The following is a 14689-nucleotide window of genomic DNA, read 5'->3' as shown; positions in this document are numbered from 1 at the left end:
AGTATATTGAAACACGAGGTACTACATTGCATTTTATTTTAAGACAAATTTCATTCGTATGGAAGTCCTTACGAGTACCACATCCTTCAGATAAATAGAACACGAGTGACGCGGTCGTATATAACTACTGTAATACGAAACACTCATTCTTTTTATCCTTTGAAGCTTTACTAATCAAAAACAACCAAGTATAGAACTTAATACTAAACACAAAGCTAGTACAGAAATCCAACTCTTCGTATATATAAATATATATTTCTTTTCTCTATTTGTATATTTATAAACACATACGTTATATATATCCTGTGTACAAAGTATTATGCTTCATCGTGTATGAAGACTTTAAAATAAAGAGTAAAATTTACTACAAAATTTTCTTTCTTGTTTTTAATTAGGTTGATTGAAATCGCATTTTCATTGTATCAATTGTATAATCAATTGTTTCTAGGGATTGTAACACCCATAAATGAACATCTCCCACCCCAACTATCAAAGATGAGATTGTAGTCATCAGCTGACAATACTATCAGTGCTTGCCAGATGACGCCCATGGTAATATGTCAGGTAGTCAAATAACATCATCATTATCTGGTCATCAGAAGAGGATCCTCATCACTCCTCATCATATGAAAGATAAATATAAATTCTATTACTTCATGGTTGGTGAATGCATACGATTTTATGCACGTCCGCTCACTCGTTCCTTCGCAATGCTTCTCAACAAATGTATAATGAAAATCTCACAAACGAACCAACCATGAAGTAATCTTTTTATATTTCGAGTATTGACATGTACATTATAGTGAAAATTTTCCCTGAATTCATACACCAATATAAAATAAAGCATAATCCGAAAAAGGACATCTCATAAACTTAAACTCAAGTTATTAAACAAGAAAATTAAAAGTGTAGTATTTCGGTTTTATTTCAATAACTTGAATTTAAGTTTACAAGATTTCCTTTTTCGGATTATGCTTTGTTTTATATCTAATGAAATTGTCCTCTGCTCAAGGATTATGATACACACAATATTCCAAAAGAAAAATTCCTCCTTGTCAACATATTCGTACTGAAAAACTACCTTCGTAATCTTAGTTGTCTTCTTTCGGATGGAAAATTGTTTTGCTCAGAAAGATTTTCATTAGCTTCCTCGAAGGAAATGTCCTCAACTCTGCGGTAATATTTTTCGATGATAAAAACTCTTGAAGAAATCGAATGTCTCGCACTGTTGTTTCTTGTATTCTCCTTCGACTTGCATTCAAGGAATTTTCTTGTGAATAGTGAGAAACCATGGATAAAAGGCAAACAAAAATGGATTGTTTTTCCTTTTTTTCATTTTAGTGCTGTGATTGCTGTCCGTCGTTGGCGGGAAAAATCATTATCTGGACTGGTCTTAGAGAACCATTTCACTTGTGACGATATCTGTACGTCCAATGGGAATGCAGATACTCCGCTTCTCACCACTGATGAATGCCCTATAACCAATGAGATCCTCAAAAATTTAAGGCAAATGTTTTTTCATTTTACTACTTTATGCCATACGAAAATCAATACTCGAATAATAGTTCTATCAACATGCATTGAATTAAATCTTGCATATTGCCTGTTGATTTAAATAAATTGTACATTGGCTTTAAAAAATCTCGGTGCTTAACTCGACATTTAATGCTTTCACATTTTTTTCAAAACCCAATTCAGCTATCATTGCTGATTCATAATGAGTTCAGCCTCGGTCACACTGCATCCGATAACGATCCGATAACGATGCAAAAAAAATCGCTCGTTATTCAAACTCTTGTGTGCGGTCACATACTAACGATAACGATTTATCGTTAGTATGTAACCATTGAATATTGTTATAGTTTATCGTTATCGTTTATCGTTATAGTTTATCGTTATAGTTTATCGTTATAGTTTATCGTTATCGTTTATCGTTATCGTTTATCGTTATCGTTTATCGTTATCGTTTATCGTTATAGTTTATCGTTATAGTTTATCGTTATCGTTTATCGTTATCGTTTATCGTTATCGTTTATCGTTATCGTTTATCGTTATAGTTTATCGTTATCGTTTATCGTTATCGCTTATCGTTATAGTTTATCGTTATCGTTTATCGTTATCGTTTATCGTTATAGTTTATCGTTATCGTTTATCGTTATCGTCGAACAGTGTTACCGAGGCTTTAGACGAGAACTGAACATCAAATAACAGGCACCATCACAGATACTAAAAGGACAGCACTATGACTAGTCTTCACATGACAGAAACTATGATTGGGTAAAAACTACCATTTCTATGCAACAGATGACAGTTGCCGTCATTGGTACTAAGATGACAGCTTACATCACAGGTAGTAAGATGACAACTACTGTGGTCCATGATGTCATCTCACATACCTAGTACTTATTTATGCAAGACGACAATTAATTCTATTTAAATTTATATCTTAAAATTACTATAAATAAATGCATAAGATAATTATTTATGATAGTTGCTCATTTATTTCAATATTACATAACTTTTAAGACAAAACCTCGTGTTTACCATAATGTTTTTCCTTGATTTATACATATGAAAAGTTTTCTTACCGTAAGCAGGAACACTTAGCACATTTATGTAAGTTCTGCCATTGAACTCAACGTTCAATTGTTTGATTTTCTTTGTGAATTCTGAATTTTGGAAGAAATACGTAAAAAGGATGACATGCTTATATTTCATACCTCAAGGAAATACATAAATTCAAAACACAAGATAATGCTATAATCAAAGCATACCACTATTGTGAAGTAAAGTGCAGTTTAAGTCTTCAATGAAAGAAATTGTTCGGTATCGTATCGCAAAACTTTCAAATAATCTACCTGAAAATCTTAAACATTATACTCCTGTAAAGTTCTAAAGCAATTATAATTGTCACATAATAAATATATTTATCATCATATTTATCTTTATGTGCTACTTTTCGATAGAAAGAAACTTGTGGTATACTATAGAGTTTTATCTTTATACATTACTTTTGAACATTCAGTAACTTGTGGTAATTTAGACCTCTATATTTATGTATTACTTTTCAACATAGAGCAGCTCGTGGTAACGTTTATCTAAAAATATTTATCATAAAAATTTCAGAACAGAATTTTATGTGCCCAAATCAAACAGAACACAAATTTATCCAATTGCTGTATAGATTTATCACATCAAACATTTCTTGACTATAAAGATATGAGGAATGATAATTTTAAGTGTCTTGTATAGGAATTGCACAATGAATCATCACCATGGTCCAAGGCAAACGACTCAAAAAACACATCATTATCCCATGCAATCCTCTCAACCCTTCAATCTTAGCTATTCTGGAGTGCTTACAATAATTTATATGTAACCATACTATCTTAAGGTGAAATTTTTCCATTCACACAATTCATAACTAAAAACGAGCAATGTCTCAGACCCTAAATGATAAACACTCCAAAAAAAATCATCTTGTAAACTCAAGATTCGAGTTCAACAGCACAAGACAAGATATAAAGAAATAATTCGACTTTATTTCAAAGTCATTATCAGGCTAAGTGGTAATGAAGTCGAAACATTGCTTTGTATTTTGTCTCTTGCTCTTTTAACTTGAATCTTGAATTTACAAGATGATGTTTTTTGGAGTGTGTTTTATCATTTATTTTTTGAAATTGTCGGCTGGAATAAGATTCTTAGACCATGTTCATGAAATTTGACAGTTTTTATCTTTATCAAAAAATTCCTTTCCTAAGTTCATTCTCCTACTTGAAAGCATGCGCACCTTTGAGCAGCGCTGCAATCCAAATGGACATATTGATATACTGCAAATAGATACAATGGACATAAATGCAAACTTTTTGAAAAAACTCACGGATCAAAACAGGTCTGTGGCGATAAAGTCACTTGTTTAGTCCATTCAAGGCATAAACATTTCGCAACATTTCATTAAGTTCTTTGCTCATTATCTTTTAGCCGCGTCTTACAACCACGAAAGTTCTGCGCGATTCAGCAACAACATCTTTTTATAGACTGAGGGCGGATGTCTTCGCCAATGAGTTTAATGTTATAAAATCAAATATTCATTGCATTATAAGAATGTAATAATATATGTCACTTCATATGTTCTTCAATAAAATTGATAAAAAAATAAAGTGGAGATGACCAAAATAAATGTATACATGCTGTTCAATAATGTATTCTTCTTTCATTCTCAAATGGATTCAAAATCAAACTACTTTGAAACATTCAACATGCGGACAATAATTGCAATTAACATTATCTTTTTCTTTCTCGGCATCATTTTAAATTAACTTGTTATTTTCCTCTTTATTACGTGTGTAGGAAAGAAACATTGTTATTTCATGATCATGGTGTTATCCTGTAGCGACTTGTTTTCAATATTGCTCAATCATTTTAAAATTTTTCCTTCGTGGTAACGTATTTCAATGGTTGCACGTATTCCAACTGGTACAACGCAGGCTCTATTTTTATTGTCCTTTTTGGCCATGAATGTCGATCGTTATTTCTCCATATTCCATCCAATTTATCACAAGACAAACATCACCAAACAGAAACTTTTGTTATTTTTTGGAGTAACACAATTTCTTTATACCCTCCAACATATATTGATGAACTTGATTTTTTCAGTGACAGTAAATGGAAAAATATTCTTGTGTTTATACATGCCTCCATTCAATGTTCATAAGTTATAAACTGTTAAAAATCTCGAAAAAATCGAAGTTTTAGTTCTAATCGTCCCGACAAGAAAAGAGCAGTTTCCTAAAAGAAGTATCAATTTTCTTGATGGCATTTCCAAGTGTAATGCTCTTCTCTATTCCTTGTATGATCTTCATCGTTTACAACATGCATTTACCGGTAACTAGAGCATCAGACATCTTCTGAATATGCCTTAAAACATTCGTAGCGATGAACTCAACGTTCATTTGTTTCATTTTCTTTTGGAAAAACCAGATTTCATAATCAGAGGCAATGATGATTGTCAAAGCAACGACGAAATCTTTTTGTCGAATCTAAGAAAAAACCGACGCATATGCATAAAATGTAAAACTTGATTGACCCAGCCAATGATAAAACCTAAAAACCTTTTTTCTTTACCGAAGTAAACAACAACTGAAATCGCCTGCCTTTTAAAACATTAGCTATATGTAGCTATATGTAGCTATATGTAAATTGCAATCATCTATATTTATATTTTAGGATTGTCCAATGCCTCACAATGAAATTTTGGAATAGCAATATAAGAATATAATAGCTAAGTTACTTTTTTCTACGTATAGTTACGAAGCTAAAATTTACAGGTGTTTTTTGAGTAAAATCAAAAAAATTGAGTGGATATATTATCACAGGATCATACTTAAATAAACGCATGTACATATTGTTCGACTATTCATCCTCGACCCATCATGAATTGGGATTTTTTTAATTCAATGATCCTAGTTGCCTTGAATATTATATTTTTCATTCTCGGCATCATTTTAAATTCTATTGTGATTGTGGTGTTTTGGCGCACAACGTGTCTACGAAAGAAACTGTGTCATTTTATGATCATGGTGCTATGTTGTTGTGACTTGTTGTCAATATTGGTTAATCATCCCACTGCAACAGTGGCTACAATGTTTTTCGTCGTGAAGAAATTTAAAATTCTCCCTCGATGGCTACGTATTGCACTTGATGTTACAACAATATTTCAAGCAATGTCCTTATTGGCTCTATTGGTGATGAATCTCGATCGTTATTTGGCAATATGTCATCCATTATATCACAAGGCAAACATCACAAAACGGAAACTTTTGTCAATTTTTGGGATAACACTATTCCTTTATACCATCTTACATACATTCTACATTGATGAAATGGTTTATTCAGTGACAGTACAGGGAATAATATTTTTGTGTTTATACATGCCTCCAATGTTGTTCGTCAATTATAAACTGTTCAAAATCTCAAGAAAACATCACAGTTTCAATTCTATTATTCCTGACAAAAAACGAACAGTTTCCTTGAAACAAGTATCAATTTGTTTGATGGCATTTGCAAAACTAATGCTTTTCTCTATTGCTAGTTTAATCTTTCTCGTTTATAATATACTGTTCCCGAACACACGGGAGACGGATGTTGTCGTACTTTGGCTTAAAACAATCCTGACGCTGAATTCAACCTTCAATTGTTTGATTTTCTTTTGGAAAAACCAAATTTTACGAACAGAAGCAATCAACATTGCCAAGGCAATAACAAACTCTTTTTGTCCATTCAAAAACCCAGCCACATAGCTCATACGTATAAAATCTAAAACTTCATTGATTCGGCCCATGGTAAAACCTTAAAACCCTCGTGATCATGTATTATGGCAATTACGAACTCGTTTTCACCATTCTAATAAACAGTGATCACCGTTATCCAATCTAATAAACAGTTCATAGACACGCAGCCAAAGGTAGCTAAAACCTAAAAACTCTTTTCCGCAATGAAGAAAAAAAAATTATCTCGCATGAATTTTCGAGAAAAAATAACTATTTCCTATGTCAAATAATTGCTTACGAACATTATCCAAATTTAAATGGTACTCGTCCATATTTTAGGATAGTTCATTGCTTCACAATCGAATGTTGCAATTGCAATATAAAAACATAGCAAAAGAAGCAGCTACTTTATCCTCAATAAACTTACAGCTGTTTCTGAGTACAAATTATCTCAAATAGTGCTGAGATAATTATCTTGAGCATACTTAAATAAATGCATACGTATTGTTCAACAATCTATCCTCCTTTCATTCTTAAATAGATTCAACATCGCGAAGCTACTTTGAAACATAAACGACCCATCATGAATTGGGATTTTTTTAATTTACTGATTATAGTTGTCGTGAACAATATTTTTTTTTCTCGGCATCATTTTAAACTCTCTTGTGATTGTGGTGTTTTGGCGTACGATGTGTCTACGAAAGAACATTTCATTGTTATTTTATGATCATGGTGCTATCTTGTTGTGACTTGTTGTCAATATTGGTCAATCACACCATTATAACACCGATGGCAATGTTTTTTCTCGTCAAAAACTCCAAAATCTTTTCTCCACGGTTACGCATTATCTTTGATGTTACAGCTGTATTTCAAGCAATGTCCTTATCGGCTCTTCTCGTCATGAATCTCGATCGTTATTTGGCGATATCCCATCCATTAAAAACCCTTTTCCACAACGCAGTAAAGAAAAAAACAGCCTGCATGAATTATTAAGAACAAATAACAATTTCCTATTGAATGATTCCTCACTAAGCCTTTGTAACATAATGTGAATGTAAATTAAACGTAGCTTCTTATCGATATAAGAGATCATATTAATTTACTTAAGCTTTATAATCGTGCGAGCAAGATATTGTAGAATGATAAATATTCCAATTCAATTTTCACAATAGTGTTTTTCTAATAGACCTTATCTTCCATGAACATAGTTGCACATGTAGACATAGATAATTAGACAATTTTTCCTTATGATAACTATGCCCTCATCCAAACGCCAAATTATAGCATACTTAGTACAGTTGAATCAGATCTAACGAGTATAGCATATAATTCCTTGGGATAATGGAGACGATGTAAGTTTACGTCATGTATAATATTAACGAATAACCAGATGATCAAAACGATTGTCACTTCCGCTTGTAAATAATTATATAAAAGTTTCACAGCTTGCTTTGTAAACTATTAGTCTGATGATGTCTTTGGAGTAAAGACGAAATATTACACATTGTTGTCTACACTCTTGTATCACCTTGAATATCAAGAAAACGTCTGTATCCGGAATCTGTTTTATTTTGTTCTATTTAAAATTGTCTGGTTAAATCAATGTACTGTTGCTATATTTCTCAAAGATTTTATCGTTAATGAATATAGTTAGACAAGTAGATAATGTCCATTTTTTTGCGGGGCAATTATGAGCTCATCTGAATGCAGGAAGTTTGACAAAAGAGTAGCTGATGATTGCATAGGATAATAGACAAAATGGACGTCAAGAATAATATTGACAAATCATCGTATAATCACAATGATCCCATAAAGCAAATACTTCGTTATGGGAATTTCTCGTTGATCTCGTTGATGAGTAGTTATATCACGCCGAACAATAACGTCAATTAAAATACTACACCCTTATGAGAGTAATCCTTGCAACCGTGCATAAAAAGAAAAAATTTACCTTGTTTTTATCAATGTATTCCTTCATTCAATGTTCTCGCTTTCTTGTCCCATCAGGATGTCTAGATTCCCTCTGAACTCTTCATATCCCAAAAAACTACTTCGCAAAATATTTCCAGCAATATCAACAGCCATAATATTTACGTCATCATAACTTTCCACACTTCTCCGCCACAACTCAGGCAAATAAAACTCTTGAGGTGGAACATGATAATGTACAAACTCCCAAAAATTCAGCAGTTCCTCCTCTCTACGTAATTCAACCAAACCAAGTCCCACTTCTGATATGACGTAAGGTTCATATTTTGTACTACAGACAAAAAATCATGCGAAATAATGTCAGAGTAGTTTACCTAACAGAGACCTAAACCATTGGTAAACTGTAGTTTACCTAAACCATTCGATTTACTACACTTAAACATGAATTAATTTTTAAAACTAAGCGTTCAAAATATTATTTAACAAATGATCTCGTCATCAGATGGTAGCATTATGAGTGTTTCTTACACTACAGCAAGCAAGACTAGTCATGTGATGTCACTTACCATAACGTATCCTCAGATCATACTTATCATGACTGGTCATAAGATGACAACTACCATGATTGGTCATCTGACGAAAGTTACGATAACTGGTCATCTGATTATACTTTATATGACTGGTCATCACATGAAATCTACAGTGACTTGTCATGAATCGAATTTGTTCATGTCATCAAATCCTCTGGACATGATCCCTTGGGGAGAATGCATCAGATCAAAGCAATGTCCAAGTTCATGCAAAGCTGCGCCAAGAGTAGTGGAATAATTTGCCCAGTATGTTCCTCTGTAGAAAATAAATAACATGATATGAACAAAATGGCAAAGAAAAAATTAAGAAAATGGAAAAAAAATCATTTAATTTAGGTTAAAGGGGCTAATGAGAGCAAATACAAGTTCTGCCCTCACTACCTTCCATTATTTCCAAATGACCTCCTATTTCCAAGTGACCTCCTATGTACCTCTAAATGTCATCTTATCTCGAGATGACCTCCTATTTCTATATGACCTCCTATCTCCAAGTGACCTCCTATGTACCTCTAAATGTCATTTTATCTCCAGATGACCTCCCATTTCGATATGACCTCCTATCTCCAAGTGACCTCTTATCTCCAGATGACCTCCCATTTCCATATAACCTCCAATCTCCAAACGACTTCCCATATCCAACTGACATCTTATCTTTAAATGACCCCTTATCTCCAAATGACCTCTCATCTCCAAATGACCTCTCTTACTTCATCTCTAAATGATCTCTTATTTACAAATGACCTCATGTCTTCAAATTACTCTGTATCTCAACATGACTTCCCAAGTGTAAGCAATCTCATGTCTCCAAACGACCTTTGGTCTCCAAATGACCTTTTATTTTCACATGAGCTCTTATCTCCTAATGACATTGCATCTCCTAATGATCTTCTACTACCAAAAGTTTTTGTTAAAACTTCTTGTTAAATCTCTTTGCAAATATATTGAAATCAAATGTAGGGAATCCAGAAAACATCAAGCTTTTTTGAAATGGAAGAATACTAAAAACTTTGCAAATTTGGGGGAAGATCTGAGAATCTTAAAAAAATTGATTCTTAGAAATGAATTCCAAGAGCATTGGTGGATTTAAACTTTAAAAACATAATGAGAAACTAAGTCTCAGTGATTAATTTCAAAGTTAAACAGATTTACCTTCGGTTACTGTCATCAAACAGCTTTGTTTTATCAATGATTTTTGTGTTTGTAAACAACTTATAAGCATTTCCACACTACTAGCCCAAGTGTGAAGTCCACCAGTACCAAACAGTCCCAACTGGCCTCCCCCAAGTGCAGTGTGACCCTTTACATAAAGGTGGACATCTTGTGGTCGTAGAAGAGTTTGAGGTGGATCATAATGAGTGCATGACATGAAGGCAAGGAACTTACAATTTTTATCATTTAAGGAGGAGCTGAAAAGCAACATAGATTGCTCATTATAACTTTACATAAAATATTCTCTTTCAGAGATGTATTTGAAAAAAGAAATACAATATTTTTCACTGACAAAAACTTCATGGAAACATTTTTAAACTACTTGTACGAATTAAGTCATGTAAATATGTCTCTTTCAGTTAACATGTTTATACTTGTCAAAATTACTTAGCACCTTTAACTTTGCACTTCCAGTGACACATTTGCATTTGTACCACTGAGAAAAATGTTGAAAAACCATAACAGCACATGTCTTCTGATGAACTTCCCTTTAGACACAATAAATATCCCATCTTTTGCAAGATATTTGTTATTGTCGCTTATATAAATAGGCTTGAAGGCAAGAATAACAACAGAATTACATTTATTTTAGTCACGCACGTTAACGAGAAAGCAATACGTTTCAAAAACGCTTTGTACAGTTGGTCACCATTCATTGCATGCGCCTCTTGGTTGTAAGTTTGCTTGTAAACACATTTACCTTCACATCACCATTGTCTGTTTCCTCTACCTGAAATGTTTGTGGCCCAAAGCAGTGTTTCTTTATTTCCTCCGCGATAAATGTCTGCATTACCATGGCATTGAATTGAAGTTTTCGACGGCGTGATTCAGAGTGTTATCTATGTCTACGGGAGCATCAAAACTTCCATCACCGTCGCAGCATTTAATGTAAACAATACGTACAAACCTGTGAAATATGTAATGGAATAACACTCATTTAAGGCATCAATGTGTTTCGATTCCGAAACTATGAAGTTATATATTATCGTAATACCTTCGTTCAACTGACATTCCTTCACGGAAAATCTACAACTCCTTCTGTACTTCTTGAAATTGAATTTTTATCACATTTAATCCTTTGCTCAATTTGACAAACGCTATATTCCAAACACTATAGTTCATATACCTAACTCCCAAAGACTATACTTCTTCCAAAGACTATAGCTCATGCATATAACTTCCCAACACTATACTTCACACACCTAACTCCCAAATACTATAGTTCATGCATGTATCTTCCAAAGACAATAGTTCATGCATCTATATCCTTAAAACTTTAATACTTAATGCATTTAACTTCCAAACACTACAGTTCATGCACCTAACTCCCAAAGACTATACTTCTTGCATGTGATATCCAAGACTAAGATCATCCTTATATCTTCCAAACACTACAGTTCATGCATGTAACTTCAAAACACTCTAGTTCATACACCTAACTCTCAAACACTATAGTTCATGCATGTAACTTCCAAAGACTACAACAGCTCATGCACGTAACTCCCAAAGACTATAGTTCTCCCAAAGACTATTATAGTTCATGCATGTAACTCCCAAAGTTTAAGTTTTTCCATCTCCAGTTGATAAAAGACTTCAGGTTTGTATAACGTCAAATTAATGTTATCATTACAGCATGTATTCAACCTCGATTTGCACATTTTATAAATCACGAATAACCTTTTCATATTTTTTCTATCTATACCTCTAGATAGCTCAAGTGCAATAATTATATTGCGTTCTCGGTTATACGGCGGCATGCTGCCATATACCTTTGATAATTTCCCCCAACTACGCCACGTTATTGTTTGCCTGCACCATGCAAATGGTAAAATTCAATATAAATCATTGCTTTTAAATTCTTTCTATCCACGTAAAAAAATTTTCTTTATGCTACATTTTTTCAACACGGGCGCCAAGTATAAAAAGAATTTCATTTACAAATGTCTTCAAAACAATGTCTCCTATTTTAAAATAAAACACAATCATCGTATACACTTCCTCGTACAATGATTGAGAATGCACGATTTTCGACAGGTAGGTCTGTCACCGTGTACACTACACGGGTTTTTCCATCCATTACCTACATACATGTACACGTATATCCCAGTATATCCACAGTTACATATCCTCTGTGCTCCACTTAAATGCCTCGTCTCTTGTCGCACCCTTATTTGCCAGCATCGAAAATCGCTTCTTCTCGAAACCATTGGATCTGTCTACACCATCCCAGCGATAACCAGGAGGGATGTTGAATCTATTAGGCGGCGGAGCGGGCCCATTATATTTCGGTTTTGCTACATAAATATTGAGACAAGCATTAGTGATAGGAAAAACGATCAAATTTACAGCCATATTCTTACATTTCTTTCCAGCCAAAATATCCTGTCTCGCTCTCTTCTTAGTGACGAAAGCGAGCATCGGATCCTCTGCTCTTTCTCTATCCTTTAGCATCCTATCAAGATCCTCGTCATTCCTATATCGAGCCAAAGGCTTGCTCATTTCATAAAAGTCATCTTCAACTTTATTTTTCGCCTGTTTCGTCTGCTGTACGCTAAAAACAAATGTTAAAACAAATGTTATAAACAGTGAAGCATATGCCCTTTGAATCACATCATGCAATATTTTAGGGTGAAAATTTTAATGTTTAACCATTATAGTTCAACCGCTCGCCATTTGTGGCTAGTACGGATAATAGGTAATTGTTGGAGATCACTGATGTAATTTGCAAATGAGCCCCGACAGTTGGCGACAACTGCAATCCAGATATAACATGAAACGTGGCTCGAATGTGGGTAAAGTTTTCACTAACTGGCAAACAACCATGTGCAACACACGTCCACCATGTTGCTAAAAATCATTCTCCATAACAATAAATTGAACCATACCCTTTTCCCCATTGCACAAACTTCTCGTTCTCTGCTTTTTTCTGTCTCTCTTCCTCCCTTTTCTTCGCCTCTTCAGCTTTCAAATCTCGTTTCTTTCCAGATTTATCACGATGAATGGTCTTAGCACCTTTGCCAGTGGTGCTTACATTCATTTTGGCAAACATTTCTTCCTCTCGTTTCTTCATTCTGTCATTTTCTTGGCGTAATTCAGAAGCAGAATGTAAACCAGCCTTCCGCTCTAAACAAAATTAAATTAAGTCTTAACATGTTTACAAAGAGAGACTGTTAAGAACATCTCAACAAACAAAATGCATCACATAAAAAATCAAAAGACAAATATTACTGGCATTGTTCGGCTTTCTCTCCGGTGAAGAAGTTACATGGCGTCTTTCTTCACTTTTTGCTCCTCTTTCACTGACTCTTGTCTTACATATGGGTGACTGATCTCTTTCGTAATCTCCCAATTTCCAGCGAAGTGGTGATTGGTCTGTTGACTCATGTCTTTTCCTTTGAGGTGGTGATTGGTCTGGTGAGTCATGTCTCTTCCTTCGAGGTGGTGATTGGTCTGGTGAGTCATGTCTTTTCCTTCGAGGTGGTGATTGGTCTGGTGAGTCATGTCTTTTCCTTCGGGTGGTGATTGGTCTGGTGAGTCATGTCTTTTCCTTTGAGGTGCTGATTGATTTGGTGAGTCATGTCTTTTCCTTTGAGGTGGTGATTGGTCTGGTGAGTCATGTCTTTTCCTTCGAGGTGGTGATTGATCTGGTGAGTCATGTCTTTTCCTTCGAGGTGATGATTGGTCTGGTGAGTCCTGTCTTTTCCTTCGAGGTGGTGATTGATCTGGTGAGTCAAGTCTTTTCCTTCGAAGTGGTGATTGGTCTGGTGAGTCATGTCTATTTCTTCGAGGTGGTGATTGATCTGGTGAGTCATGTCTTTTCCTTCGAGGTGGTGATTGATCTGGTGAGTCATGTCTTTTCCTTCGAAGTGGTGATTGATCTGGTGAGTCATGTCTTTTCCTTCGAGGTGGTGATTGATCTGGCGAGTCCTGTCTTTTCCTTCGAGGTGGTGATTGATCTGGTGAGTCCTGTCTTTTCCTTCGAGGTGGTGATTGATCTGGTGAGTCATGTCTTTTCTTCGAGGTGGTGATTGATCTGGTGAGTCATGTCTTTTTCTTAGAGGAGGTGATTGATCTGGTGAGTCATGTCTTTTTCTTCGAGGGGGTGATTGGTCTGGTGAGTCATGTCTTTTATGCTGAGGCGGTGATTCATCAAATGAGTCATTTCTTCCTTGGCTAGATTCTCTACTACACCTTTCATTCAGCAGAATAACTTCTCTTTCTGCATTGGAAGGCAATGTTCTTCGCTTACTCCCAAGGGGAACATTGTTAATAGGAGCCCACATAGCTTTCCTTTCCTCTTCCTTTTTTTTAATGGAATCCAAGTCCTTCGAAAGCACTGTTGTCCCAGCTTCATTGAATATAAGAGGGTTTTCATCTCCAACTTCTAGCAAGTCTAACTCTTCATTGTTTGTATCGCGCGTCAAGGCAATATCACCTAAATTCACATCGTCGTCAATAATTATGGACTTCCCTTTTTTTACACCTGTCTTTATTTTTCTTCTTTTCTTTTTCACACTGCTATTATCGCTTGATAAATAACGTTTTAAATACTCTTCCTTCGAAATGGCCGCCATTTTGAATGTTTCGTATTTAGCCAAACGTCATGTAATTTTACATATAACACATTTTGCAAACGTAGTTGAGATTCGGGCTTAGATTAGGTTTAAATGAGGTGGGGGAGGGGGATTCATC

The 14689-nt window shown here is 34.6% G+C and overlaps 2 protein-coding genes across 2 annotated transcripts; both read right to left on the bottom strand.

Annotated features, from left to right (window-relative positions):
• Nucleotides 1-9786: 9786 nt before the first annotated feature.
• LOC124441671 (putative zinc metalloproteinase YIL108W) lies at nt 9787-11557 on the bottom strand. The gene is given in 7 exon segments (XM_046992138.1): nt 9787-9823; nt 9938-9992; nt 9995-10194; nt 10604-10667; nt 10670-10813; nt 10816-10904; nt 10992-11557. Coding segments are annotated over 7 exon segments (606 nt in total). The 5' UTR covers nt 11009-11557.
• A 285-nt stretch (nt 11558-11842) lies between these two features.
• LOC124443087 (BUD13 homolog) lies at nt 11843-14659 on the bottom strand. The gene is given in 6 exon segments (XM_046993618.1): nt 11843-12291; nt 12358-12548; nt 12883-13120; nt 13226-13508; nt 13511-14005; nt 14008-14659. Coding segments are annotated over 6 exon segments (1947 nt in total). The 5' UTR covers nt 14572-14659; the 3' UTR covers nt 11843-12115.
• Between the last annotated feature and the right edge of the window lie 30 nt (nt 14660-14689).

The sequence above is a fragment of the Xenia sp. Carnegie-2017 genome, unplaced genomic scaffold, assembly GCF_021976095.1.
Source record: "Xenia sp. Carnegie-2017 unplaced genomic scaffold, XeniaSp_v1 HiC_scaffold_20, whole genome shotgun sequence".
Classification (NCBI taxonomy): Eukaryota; Metazoa; Cnidaria; class Anthozoa; order Malacalcyonacea; family Xeniidae; genus Xenia; species Xenia sp. Carnegie-2017.
The sequence above is the reverse complement of the archived record's forward strand: the minus strand, read 5'-3'. Positions and strand labels throughout refer to the sequence as shown.